This window comes from Budorcas taxicolor, chromosome 4, assembly GCF_023091745.1.
Source record: "Budorcas taxicolor isolate Tak-1 chromosome 4, Takin1.1, whole genome shotgun sequence".
Classification (NCBI taxonomy): domain Eukaryota; kingdom Metazoa; phylum Chordata; class Mammalia; order Artiodactyla; family Bovidae; genus Budorcas; species Budorcas taxicolor.
The window spans coordinates 16,257,575-16,268,911 of record NC_068913.1 but is presented as its reverse complement, the minus strand read 5'-3'; the positions used below and the strand labels follow the sequence as shown (position 1 = coordinate 16,268,911).

Here is an 11,337-nt window from a genome sequence, read left to right as displayed (position 1 = left end):
AATAAGGCAGAGTGCAAAAATGTCTATAAATTTATATTACCTGCCCGCATGCATATATCTGTGTGCCAAGTTTCACCCAGCTCAGTGTTTGAATACTCTGAATGGATTTGACTTTAGAAGTGATTTTTTTTTTACATCTTTGCATACAGTGTTGTCAGAACATAAAAATACAGTGGCTTAGGATCAATGAACTTTAAAATTCTAAATTGATCTTGGAATTAGAACATTATTAAAAATGACTTAAGCTTCACTCTTGCTATTTCCTTGCCAGAGTTGGATCATTGCTCCAAATCCCTGTCTGCCAATTACTTTTCTTTTAACTCCACAAAGGGTAATTTTTAAATAGGAATATTTATATATCTGTAAGAAGAATAAAGGTTTTGTAAATAGTATCACGGCCAAACCTTTTCAAGAAGATGAAATCTGAGTTTAGAAGGAAGAATATAACTCAATTTCAGTTTGTAAAGACATATAATAATATAATCCCATTTACTTCCTACTTAGATGAACTTGAAGTGTTTTCAGCTGTGGTATATTAAATTCATCTCATAGAGAATAGATTTGAGTGGATACTTAAGGCCTTTTCCTAACCAGTTATGTTTAAGTTAAATGAATAAACACATTTTAATGTCTTAATTATAAAAACAAAATGTGCAGAAGTCTATGATCTGCACTATCATTTGGGGAAAAAAACAAAAAATATCTTATTAGGTTGGAATTAAGTGGAAAATAGTTTTCCCCTCTGGGGATTTTTAATTTATTCAGAATACTTATGTAATTGCCTGCTAGTGAATCCTTTGAGATGACTTTTTTGGAGATACCCTTTAATTTCAAACACACTTTTCTTGAGAACAGGGGGGCACCGTAATTAATTTCAGCATGGGAGGAATCTTTTTACCTATCCTTCCCATCACTTCATCACACCCCCATTCCCTCACCTCTTCCCCTGGGTAAGCTCACTGTCCATTCAGATAGGCCAAGCATTTTCGCTTCGGCCTAGTTAGTTCAGCCTCGTGAGTGCAAGGAAACACTCTAACCTAGGTGGGGAATTAGACAGTTTTGTCAACTCAGAAAAGGAACCACCTCTGAATGTCAGTTCCAAGCCAGAGTGCCTGGCTCTCTATAGAGAGACCCAAAAGCCATTCAGCTGAGTTGCCAAAACCAATGGCCAACAACCTTTGATACTTTTTAAAGCCTTCACCACTTTTTCAACCATCACTCCTATCTTTTCATCACCTCAGATTCATGGAACTGTGTCTTTTCTAGACAAACATCAAATTTGGGGGCTCTAAAGTTACTTTTTAAATCTACTGTTATGTATTTATTTGGCTGTATCCGGTCTTAGTTGCAGCATGTAGGATCTAGCTCCCTGACCAGGACTGAACCCCAGCTCCCTCCACTGGGAGCGTGGAGTCTCAGCCACTGAGCCACCAAGAAAGTGAAGTCCCTTACCTTAAGTTATTAAATGATCTCTGTGCCCTACCTCAAAGAAAAGTGACGCTCCACTGTAAATAAACTGATCACTCAAATCTACCTCCACAAAATATACGATATATATAACCAGCTGTGTTTCTGTCTGAGATTCCTGGGATGAAAAGTGCTCTAGATGGATCGTGATCATTAAAGACACAGAAACAGTGAACTGCTCTCAGAGCAATTTTCTTTGGACAGATGAAGAATAGTAACAGATCAAGCACTGCAAATAAAAACTGAAATAAACCTCAACCCAAGAAAAGGACTTTTAAAAGACAGGTAGCCCACTGATTCAAAAATAATCCCCAAAAGATTCTAGAATAAAGAAGCCTCGTTTATGTCACGTTTTCATGTACAATGCTAGTATCGTGCTATGCGGGCGTCCCCAGAGGCTCAGCGGCCTGCAGTACAGAAGATGCACGAGACCCAGGCTCAGTCCCTGGGTTGGGAGGATCCCCTGGAGGAGGGCCTGACAGCCCACTCCAATATTCTTGCCTGGAGAATTCCATGGACAGTGGAGCCTGGCAGGCTATAGTCCATGGGCTTGCCACATTACGGATATAAGTGAAGCGACTGAACACGCACACACGTACATCATGCTATGGGGGTCCTATATCTACCTGAATTTTGTGCATCCAGTTGATGAGTACAATGTCTTAATTAACTAGTTTACATATTTAAAAGAGCGTAAGTTATAAATATTTTCAGGTGCAGTAATTTGAGCTTCAAGCCCAAAGGAAAGGATGTTCTACTTTTGGTACACCTATAAGCAAGCAGACTTCTAGAGGGGCCAGAGGGAGAAAACTGAGTTAACCCTCCTATTAAAATGACCTTCTCCTAGGCTTTCCAAGGCCCTCTCCCTGCAAACTCAAGAGTGGCACCATCTTTCCAGGTCATGGAAATAGTGAATCTCCCTCAGCATCAAGTACCCCATCCAGTTAGAGGGGAGCCTGCTTTTCATAACTATCTCCAAAACGAGGCTGCCTCAACTGTTTCTAGTCATCCCAGAGCATGTTATTGTTGCTGTTTAACCGCTTAGGCGTGTCCAACTAAGACACCACAGACTGTCCTCCGCCAGGCTCCTCTGTCCATAGGATTTCCCAGACCAGAACAATGGAGAGGATTGCCATTCCCTTCACCAGGGAATCTTCCCATCCAAGGGATCTTCCACACTGCAGGTGGATTCTTTAGAGCTGCGCCACCAGGAAAGCCATCAGTTCAGTTCAGTCGCTCAGTCGTGTCCGAATCTTTGCGACCCCATGAATCGCAGCACGCCAAGCCTCCCTGTCCATCACCAACTCCCGGAGTTCACTTAAACTCACATCCATCAAGTCGGTGATGCCATCCAGCCATCTCATTCTCTGTTGTCCCCTTCTCCTCTTGCCCCCAATCCCTCCCAGCATTAGAGTCTTTTCCAATGAGTCAACTCTTCCCATGAGGTGGCCAAAGTACTGGAGTTTCAGCTTTAGAATCATTTCTTCCAAAGAACACCCAGGACCAATCTCCTTCAGGATGGACTGGTTGGATCTCCTTGCAGTCCAAGGGACTCTCAAGAATCTTCTCCAACACCACAGTTCAAAAGCATCAATTCTTCAGCACTCAGCTTTCTTCACAGTCCAACTCTCACATCCATACATGACCACTGGAAAAACCATAGCCTTGACTAGACGGACCTTTGTTGGCAAAGTAATATCTCTGCTTTTGAATATGCTATCTAGGTTGGTCATAACTTTTCTTCCAAGGAGCCAGCGTCTTTTTATTTCATGGCTGCAATCACCATCTGCAGTGATTCTGGAGCTCAAAAAAATAAAGCCTGACACTGATTCCACTGTTTCCCCACCTATTTCCCATGAAGTGATGGGACCGGATGCCATGATCTTTGTTTTCTGAATGCTGAGCTTTAAGCCAACTTTTTCACTCTCTTCTTTCACTTTCATCAAGAGGCTTTTTAGTTCCTCTTCACTTTCTGCCATAAGGGTGGTGTCATCTGCATATCTGAGGTTATTGATATTTCTCCTGGCAATCTTGATTCCAGCTTGTGCTTCTTCCAGCCCAGCGTTTCTCATGATGTACTCTGCATAGAAGTTAAATAAGCAGGGTGACAATATACAGCCTTGACGTCCTCCTTTTCCTATTTGGAACCAGTCTGTTGTTCCATGTCCAGTTCTAATTGTTGCTTCCTGACCTGCATACAGATTTCTCAAGAGGCAGGTCAGTGGTCTGGTATCCCCTTCTCTTTCAGAATTTTCCAGTTTCTTGTGATCCACACAGTCAAAGGCTTTGGCAGAAGTCAATAAAGCAAAAATAGATATTTTTTTTGGAATGGTACTCCCCAAAACTGCTGGGTTTCATGCTGAAACCCAGAAAAAAAAAAGTGATCTGGTTGGGGCTGAGGGGAAGAGGAACAGTTTGAATGTATAAGGAGTAACAGGAAAGGAACGAAGGGCCGTTATGAGCGGAGAGAAAAGACCTGCTGAAACAGATGGAAAGAAAGCCACGTGGTAGCCGATTGGAACCCGGGAGAAACCACCGTTGTCTAGCCAGGGACGCTGAGTCTGGGAAGCGTTTGCCATTTGCACGCTGTTCCTCGCGGACACTGGGTGGCGCTCGTGGTAAAGACTTGCTCTTCTCTTAGAGTCCGATTCTCCCCCACCCCCTCCCGCCCTTTGCAAATTTCGGCTACTAGGAGATGAAATTACTCACATTCTTCCTACGTGCCACCGCGGGGAGAGCATTTCTGGAGAAGTTGGAAGCCGCGGGGCTGTTTCTCCAAGGCTGGGCCGGTCAGTGGGTTTAGAAAGAGGTGACAGCGTCCAGCCCGCTCGTCTCCAACCTCTGGGCCTTTGTGTCAGAACCACCACAGTACCCGCAAAAGTTGCTACCCTGTCAGCCAGGCTACCCAAAGCCAGTCCGGGAGGGTGGGTCTGAAGCGGCAGCCAGGCTGGGGCGTGGGGGGAGGGGGAGGGGGAGGAGGACAGCGGTGCGCAGAGTCACAAAGACAATAGGGGAAATGAAATGGGACCATATCGTGGCCCCTTTTAACTTAGCGCTCCCTCTCCCTCCTGCTTCTTGAAGGAAAAGAAGGGTACTGGGGAGTGGGGTCAACCTAGAAAATAACAGGACAAAGCAAGCAAGTCGATGCTCTGGACTCAGAGACACAACCCAGATTTGGAGGCCGGCAGAGGCCTTTGCAAAAGTGTCTTCCTGTCTGGCATGAAGGCCAACACTTTAGGAATTGAAACAAAGAATTAAAGCCTTCCCTTCCGCCCCACTCCTTTTTGTCTTGTGTAAAAACTGTGGGAGAGAATGTCCTGTTTCTTTTTTTTAAATCTGAGGTGAAATTTAGCAAGGTTTAGGGTAACTTGATATTGTAACATTGTGTTGTCAACTGGATTTTGAACTTCTAAATTTTGCCCAAATTCTGCAGCTTCCAATCCATCCAAGTGGGAATCTGCCTCCTCAGCAAGGTCTAAGGACATTGCTAGGAACACTTGATTTAGCATAACCCTATTGCCCTTATTTCCCTCCACATAATAACTTTTAAATCTGTAATAAATAAAAAGTACCAGGGCAGGGCTGTGGCGGTAGAAGGAAGGGGGATGCTGTGGAAAGGCGCCTGCTCCCCGAGTCCCTTGCCGTTGCCAGGAGGTGCTTTGAACCATCCTTAGCATTGCTTTGGGGAAGCGACTCGTGTAATTAAACGGCAGGATGTGCGTAAGGTGACTCAATGGGCACCGACAACTTCTCCGGAGCACAGGCCAGGACAGCAAGCCTGTTGCTAGTATTCCTCCAAAGCCCTGTGGTCCTCCTCAGCCTAAAGCCAGGGGGTGGACAGCCAGGCTGACATCCACAGCATGGGGCAAGGACGGGTGGCCAGCCTTGCCTCTCTTCACGGGGCATCTGTCTCAGAGAAGTCCAGGGCATGAGACACTGTGGACCTGGTGACACACACCTCGCCTTTCTTGTCCACCCCCCAGCAGCTGAAGTTGCCCCCAAAGGGCCCAGCGACCACAGCTGTGGTTTCTCGACGCCCAGATGGCAGAGGCAGGGAGTTGGTGCACACGTGGTTGCTCCTCAGCTTTGGAGTTTCAGAGCCAGGCTGGCACCCGGCTGGCATGTGGCTGGCACCTGGGCACCAAGTTCCACACCTGCCCCCACGACTCGACTCTCCTGCTAGCATGTTTTGAGCCAAAATAGTTCCCCAGTTAAACTAGGACAAGACACGATTAATGGAGGCGTTTTCTTCTTCAATTGGCAGTGGGGGCAGGGAGGAAGCACTAAGAGGCCATCCACCCTGGAAGTGGTGTGAAGCTCCCAGGCTCCAAATCCCCCGACCCCTGGAGGAAGACGCTGGGAGGGCCCAAATCAGGATCCAGCTCCTGTAGTGAGGGGCCTATTCGAGGGGAGGGGCAGTGGGGAGCGGTAAACTAATGTTAAATTTCCAATCTCCCAGCTAGATCACTGCTAGAGCAAGAACGACATGTCATGAAAAGCAAACTCTGCATCCCAAACACCAAGGGTCTGATTCCTGAGCCTTTTCTCTCTTTGCAAGGAACCCAGACCTGGGGAAGGAAAAAGCAGGCCCTTGTTTCTACCTCCGTGGAGCTGGGAGAAGGAAATCCATGAGGTTCACCCAACTTCCCTAAAGAGCTTTTATCTCTACTTTCCAGTGTTCCAGGGGTTCCCATTAAGTCCCTGAGGACAGGTCATAAGTAGACCGTTCACTTTTGCAGGAGTCTTTGGCCACTGAACATAGAATTATAGATCCTCTATTCAAATAGCATCCAAATAGACTAGAATATTAGACAAAATGTGGGGCTGCCTGCACCTTTTGGGGACCAGCACTTTGGGAGTCATTAAAGTATTTGTGCTTAAGGCAGTGATTTTTAAAGTCACTGTGGGCACCGGGGGCTGCAGGAACTCTTCCTGCCATTTATTGTGCATCTTGAGCACCCTTGTCTCACTCTCTCAGAAATAAAACTCATCTCCGGCAAACGAAGTGCTTGCTCCAGATTTGTCTGTCTTTCCCCAAATCGCAAATTTTCAACACATGTAAATTACAACTTAGCTCCCAGTACCCCACTAAAAATATTGTTCTCATCAGTTTCTTTTTTGCCTTTGTCCCACATCCCCACTCTTCAGTGTTCAATTCCACATTCGCCCCTGGTGCAGCTGAGAAGCAAGGAGAGACAGTGGTCGACCTCATCCCAAAACATGTGCACTTTCTGAGGCTGCTCATTGGAACACATTGTCTCCAGACAGTACAGAGCTGGGTGCTGGGGCTTCTGCGTCGTCTCTAGAATTCACTGGAAACAGATTGCCTGAGACACCCCTCCTTCCCCCAACAAGCAACAACTCTCTCTCTCTCTCTCTCTCTGTCTTCCCCCCACCCCTTCATTTTTTTTCTCCCTCTTTTTTTTTTTTTTTTTAAGCAATGCTTTGTTGTGCTAAAACTAGTTGGACGAGTTAGGGTGTTGCTCCTGCTCAGGAGGCCCTGGCCAATGGAACCCGATCCACCCCGCTGTGCGTAAGCGCGCAATTAAGGATTTAACCAAGGCTGTGCTGCGCTTCAGCCAGCAGTCAGCCTGCCCGAGACAGAGCCTCCGCGACTCCCAGCCTCCTCCTCGCCGCCGCCGCCTCTCCTCCTCCTCTTCCTCCTCCTCCCTCGCTCCTACAGCCATGTCAGCTTAGACCAGAGCAGCCCCACAGCCAATTCGGGCCGCCGCCGCCAGCGAGCGATGACAGGAGTGTTTGACAGAAGGGTCCCCAGCATCCGATCCGGCGACTTCCAAGCCCCGTTCCAGACGGCCGCAGCCATGCACCACCCGTCTCAGGAATCGCCAACTCTGCCCGAGTCGTCGGCTACCGATTCCGACTACTACAGCGCCCCGGGGGGAGCCCCGCACGGCTACTGCTCTCCTACCTCGGCTTCCTACGGCAAGGCGCTCAACCCGTACCAGTACCAGTACCACGGCGTGAACGGCTCCGCCGGCAGCTACCCCGCCAAAGCTTACGCCGACTACAGCTACGCCAGCCCCTACCACCAGTACGGCGGCGCCTACAACCGCGTTCCGAGCGCCACCAGCCAGCCAGGTACCGGGAGTGGGGGTGGGAGTCAGGCTTCGGGGGGAGGGAGATGCGGTAGGACATGGGGGAGCACCCGGCGGAAGGGAGTGGGGGCCGAGTTGACAAACGAGAGAGATTCCCGGGCCAGCATTTTAGAGATTCTTAGCAGAAGCAGCCTGAGGGGGTTGTTCGGACCAGCGTCTCTTCTCTTCGGTCCCTTCAGGCGACCGCTCAGTCGCTGGATTCTCAGCTTGCCCGGTCAGGAAGCCAGCTAAGCTGGAAAAGGGGGTAGGGAGGCTATTTGTTGGATTTGGGAGCGGGGGCGGGGGGTGGGGGGGGGTGGTAGGCGAGCTCGATCGGTGGGAGTCGGGATGCATGGCTGCCTCAAAGACTCCGTGGGGAACAGTCTGGGAGCAGCTGCGAGCCAGCGTGGTATGGGTGCCCGGAGCACACGGGGCAGGGTGGGGGCCCGCGAGCCCTAGCCCGCCAGACGAAGAGCGCGCCGAGAGCCCTGCGGTTTATCCAAGGCATTTCCAAAAACAAAAAGCCATTTAAAGGTGGAGGAGGTTTGCTGAAGGGTCACGTTATTGGAGCAATATTTTTTTTTCTCCATTGGGTGCCTAAAATTTGTTTCTCCTTCCCATCTCCTTTTTCAAGGCGTCTCCTTTTTCGTCTGCCTTGAAACTTAGTTGGAGAGTTTGAGGGTTAGTGAATTTGGGCGGTAAGAGCGGTATGAGGTCTCCTTGGAGAGGTTTTGCTGGTCAGGTTTGATCTCTTCCCACCAGCACATTAATAATCCTGCTAATATTAGCATCCCCTGCTCTGGCAGAATGGAGACCACAGTCCTCATCCTCCACCCTTCTTCTCCCAGGAGCTCGGCGCGCGCATACACACACACACGCACACGCACACCCCAAGGAGAGGGTCTCCGCCCCTTCCAGAGATGGGCACTTTTGATAAGAAGGTACTTTTGTGAAAGGGGACTTGTGGCCCCAGGGCACGTTTGGAAAACACGCGTTCGGAGAGTCTCCGCTCCCGCCACCGACCCCCGCCCCCCCCCACCGCGCCCCGCCAAGTCTATACTACCAAGTCTGCTAAATTCGTCCTGATCTGCCGCCCCTTTCCTACGAAAACACCCCACCGCAGATTCTTTTTCAAATTATAACTCTTGATAAACTTTAAAAGATTGCCAGTGTGGTGGGTGGGTGGATGGGGGCGGGGGGAGGAGAAGTGGGGTGTCTTCGTTCTTTCAGTGGCTCTGTGCTTCGTGCATACATGAAAGATTTTTTTTTTCCTTTTGGCCAAGAACTTATTAAGTCTATTTGTAAAAGAAACCAGACACATCTGTGCCCTCGCAGATCTGCAGGGAGATTATGGGGGCTGCATAATCGACCCTCTGTCTGCGGCGGCTCGGACCGCTTGCCTCTGAATTGAAGGAGCAGTTTGCTTGTGGGTCTTTGAACTTTGGAGACCTCGGTTAGCGTCTTCCCTGCCCAAGCGTCTGGCCTCTGTGGGCGCCCGAACAGACGCTGACATAAGGGGGACCACAGTCCGGGCTTCCTCGCTTGAATCCCCGGGAGAGACGGGCCCAAAACTCACCCTAAAGCCGTCGGTGAACACAGAGTGGGATTGAAAACGAATCCGGGGGAAGCAAGAACCGCTGCAAGGGCTAAATCCCGGACGCCAAGAGGGGAGTTTTGCTGTGCCAGACGCTCTGCAAAAACCCAGGAGAACCTGAATAAACAGAGAGGGAAATTAATCAGGCTACCTGGCCTTTTACATGATGAGGGGTCGGGGGGAGGCGGGGCGGGTGCTGTCCCGTGAAGTAAAGGTGGTGATATGGGGAAAAGAGAGTGAAGGCTGCGTGGTAAGAATTTCAAGGACTGTATTCGCAAGTTCTGCAAAAGGGCCATTGTCTGCCAACGAGTTCTGACCGGGTCTGTTTTGATTATTTAGAGAAAGAAGTGGCCGAGCCCGAGGTGAGGATGGTGAACGGCAAACCAAAGAAAGTTCGTAAACCCAGGACTATTTATTCCAGCTTTCAGCTGGCCGCGTTACAGAGAAGGTTTCAGAAGACTCAGTACCTCGCCCTGCCCGAACGCGCCGAGCTGGCCGCCTCGCTGGGACTGACGCAAACACAGGTAAATCCGGCCGCGGCCTGGGCCAGAGCCCCGGTGGGCTGCAAGCCTGGCCGGACCGCGCGGTTCGGTCCCGGCGGGCTGGAGCCGACTCATCAGGGCCCGCGAGAAACTCGCAGACAGACACTGACCCCGCGCCCTCCCCTCTAGGCCGGGTGGCGTCGCCGTGAGTGGTGGAGACGGCAGCGAGACGTCGTTCATCCCCAGAAGCAGCCCCCCCGCTCTTCGAGTCTACGGGGGCTGAGGGGCCAGTTCCCTAGATTGGGAACAAGGGGAGGGTTGTCTCGAGGACACCCTCGCAGCTTTAAGAAACTGTCTAGTGCTCCGCACAGTGCAGAGCAGCGGGGGTAAGCAGGGCCCGGCCCCCGCGCGGGGGTCTCAGGCCGCGTGCTGGCGGCCGGAAAGCAGAGGGTGACGCCCTGCGCCTGCGGCGGGCCCGAGGTGGGGGCGCTGTGGCTCGGGAAAGCCTGCCCTGGATGGTCCCCTTCACTCCCACCGCAACCCCACGGGGGCCGACGGAAGAATAAAGAGTGTCCTCGAAGCCGAGCAGGAGTGGGAGGAAAAGGAGGCGGTCGGGCAGCGGGGACACCACTCCTTGGTCCTCCTCCCACCTCGCGCGGACGCGCCCCTGGCGCACGGCGCTCAAGCGGTTGTTGTGGAGACGTTCGTGGCGCCGCGTTGCGTGCTTCCCGCGCTGGGTTACACGTGCGCTCTCGCCGGCGTGGACACTCGCGCCCCCTCCCCCAAAGACTGAAGCCTGGGGTCCTGCGCCAGCGGCGGCCCTTCTGGGGCCCATGATCCAGACTGTGACCTTGGGTCCAGCCCCTTCACCATAGGCCGCCAGCTGCGGGGGGACGCCAGTGTCCGGCCTCTGGGGGCCGAATTAAGCCTCTGGTCGCCGCCCTGGGGGAGGCGCGCGGGCAAGCACCTGAGCGTCCCGGTAACGTGTGCCTTTGTTCCCCCCCACCCAGGTGAAAATCTGGTTTCAGAACAAAAGATCCAAGATCAAGAAGATCATGAAAAACGGGGAGATGCCCCCGGAGCATAGCCCCAGCTCCAGCGACCCTATGGCGTGTAACTCGCCGCAGTCTCCAGCGGTGTGGGAGCCCCAGGGCTCGTCCCGCTCGCTCAGCCACCACCCTCATGCCCACCCTCCGACCTCCAACCAGTCCCCCGCGTCCAGCTACCTGGAGAACTCAGCTTCCTGGTACCCGAGCGCAGCCAGCTCAATCAATTCCCACCTGCCGCCGCCCGGCTCCTTACAGCACCCGCTGGCGCTGGCCTCCGGGACACTCTATTAGACCGGCCGCTTTCTCTTGCTCTCTTTTTTGGGACTACTGTGTTTTTGCTGTTTTAGAAAATCAACCTTTTTTTTTAAAAAAAAAAAAAAAAAAGGAATTCATATGGGAAAGTTTGGAAAAACGGAAACAAAAAAAATTCATGTGTAAAGCTTTTTTTTTTTTTTGCATGTAAGTTATTGCATTTCAAAGGACCCCGTCCCCCCTTTTTTTACAGACGAACATTTTTGCGCAACTGTGGACACTATCAATGGTGCCTTGAAATCTATGACCTCAACTTTTCAAAAGACTTTTTTCAATGTTATTTTAACCATGTAAATAAGTGTAGATAGAAGAATTAAGCTGTATATTCTGGATAAATA

At 50.8% G+C, this 11,337-nt stretch overlaps 1 protein-coding gene across 1 annotated transcript; it reads left to right on the top strand.

The window, feature by feature from the left end:
- Positions 1–7,211: 7,211 nt before the first annotated feature.
- On the top strand, positions 7,212–10,978 carry DLX5 (distal-less homeobox 5). Its single transcript, XM_052639180.1, has 3 exons — positions 7,212–7,566; positions 9,496–9,680; positions 10,649–10,978. The coding sequence occupies exons 1-3, from the start codon at positions 7,212–7,214 to the stop codon at positions 10,976–10,978; spliced, it is 870 nt and encodes a 289-aa protein (XP_052495140.1).
- Positions 10,979–11,337: the final 359 nt, after the last annotated feature.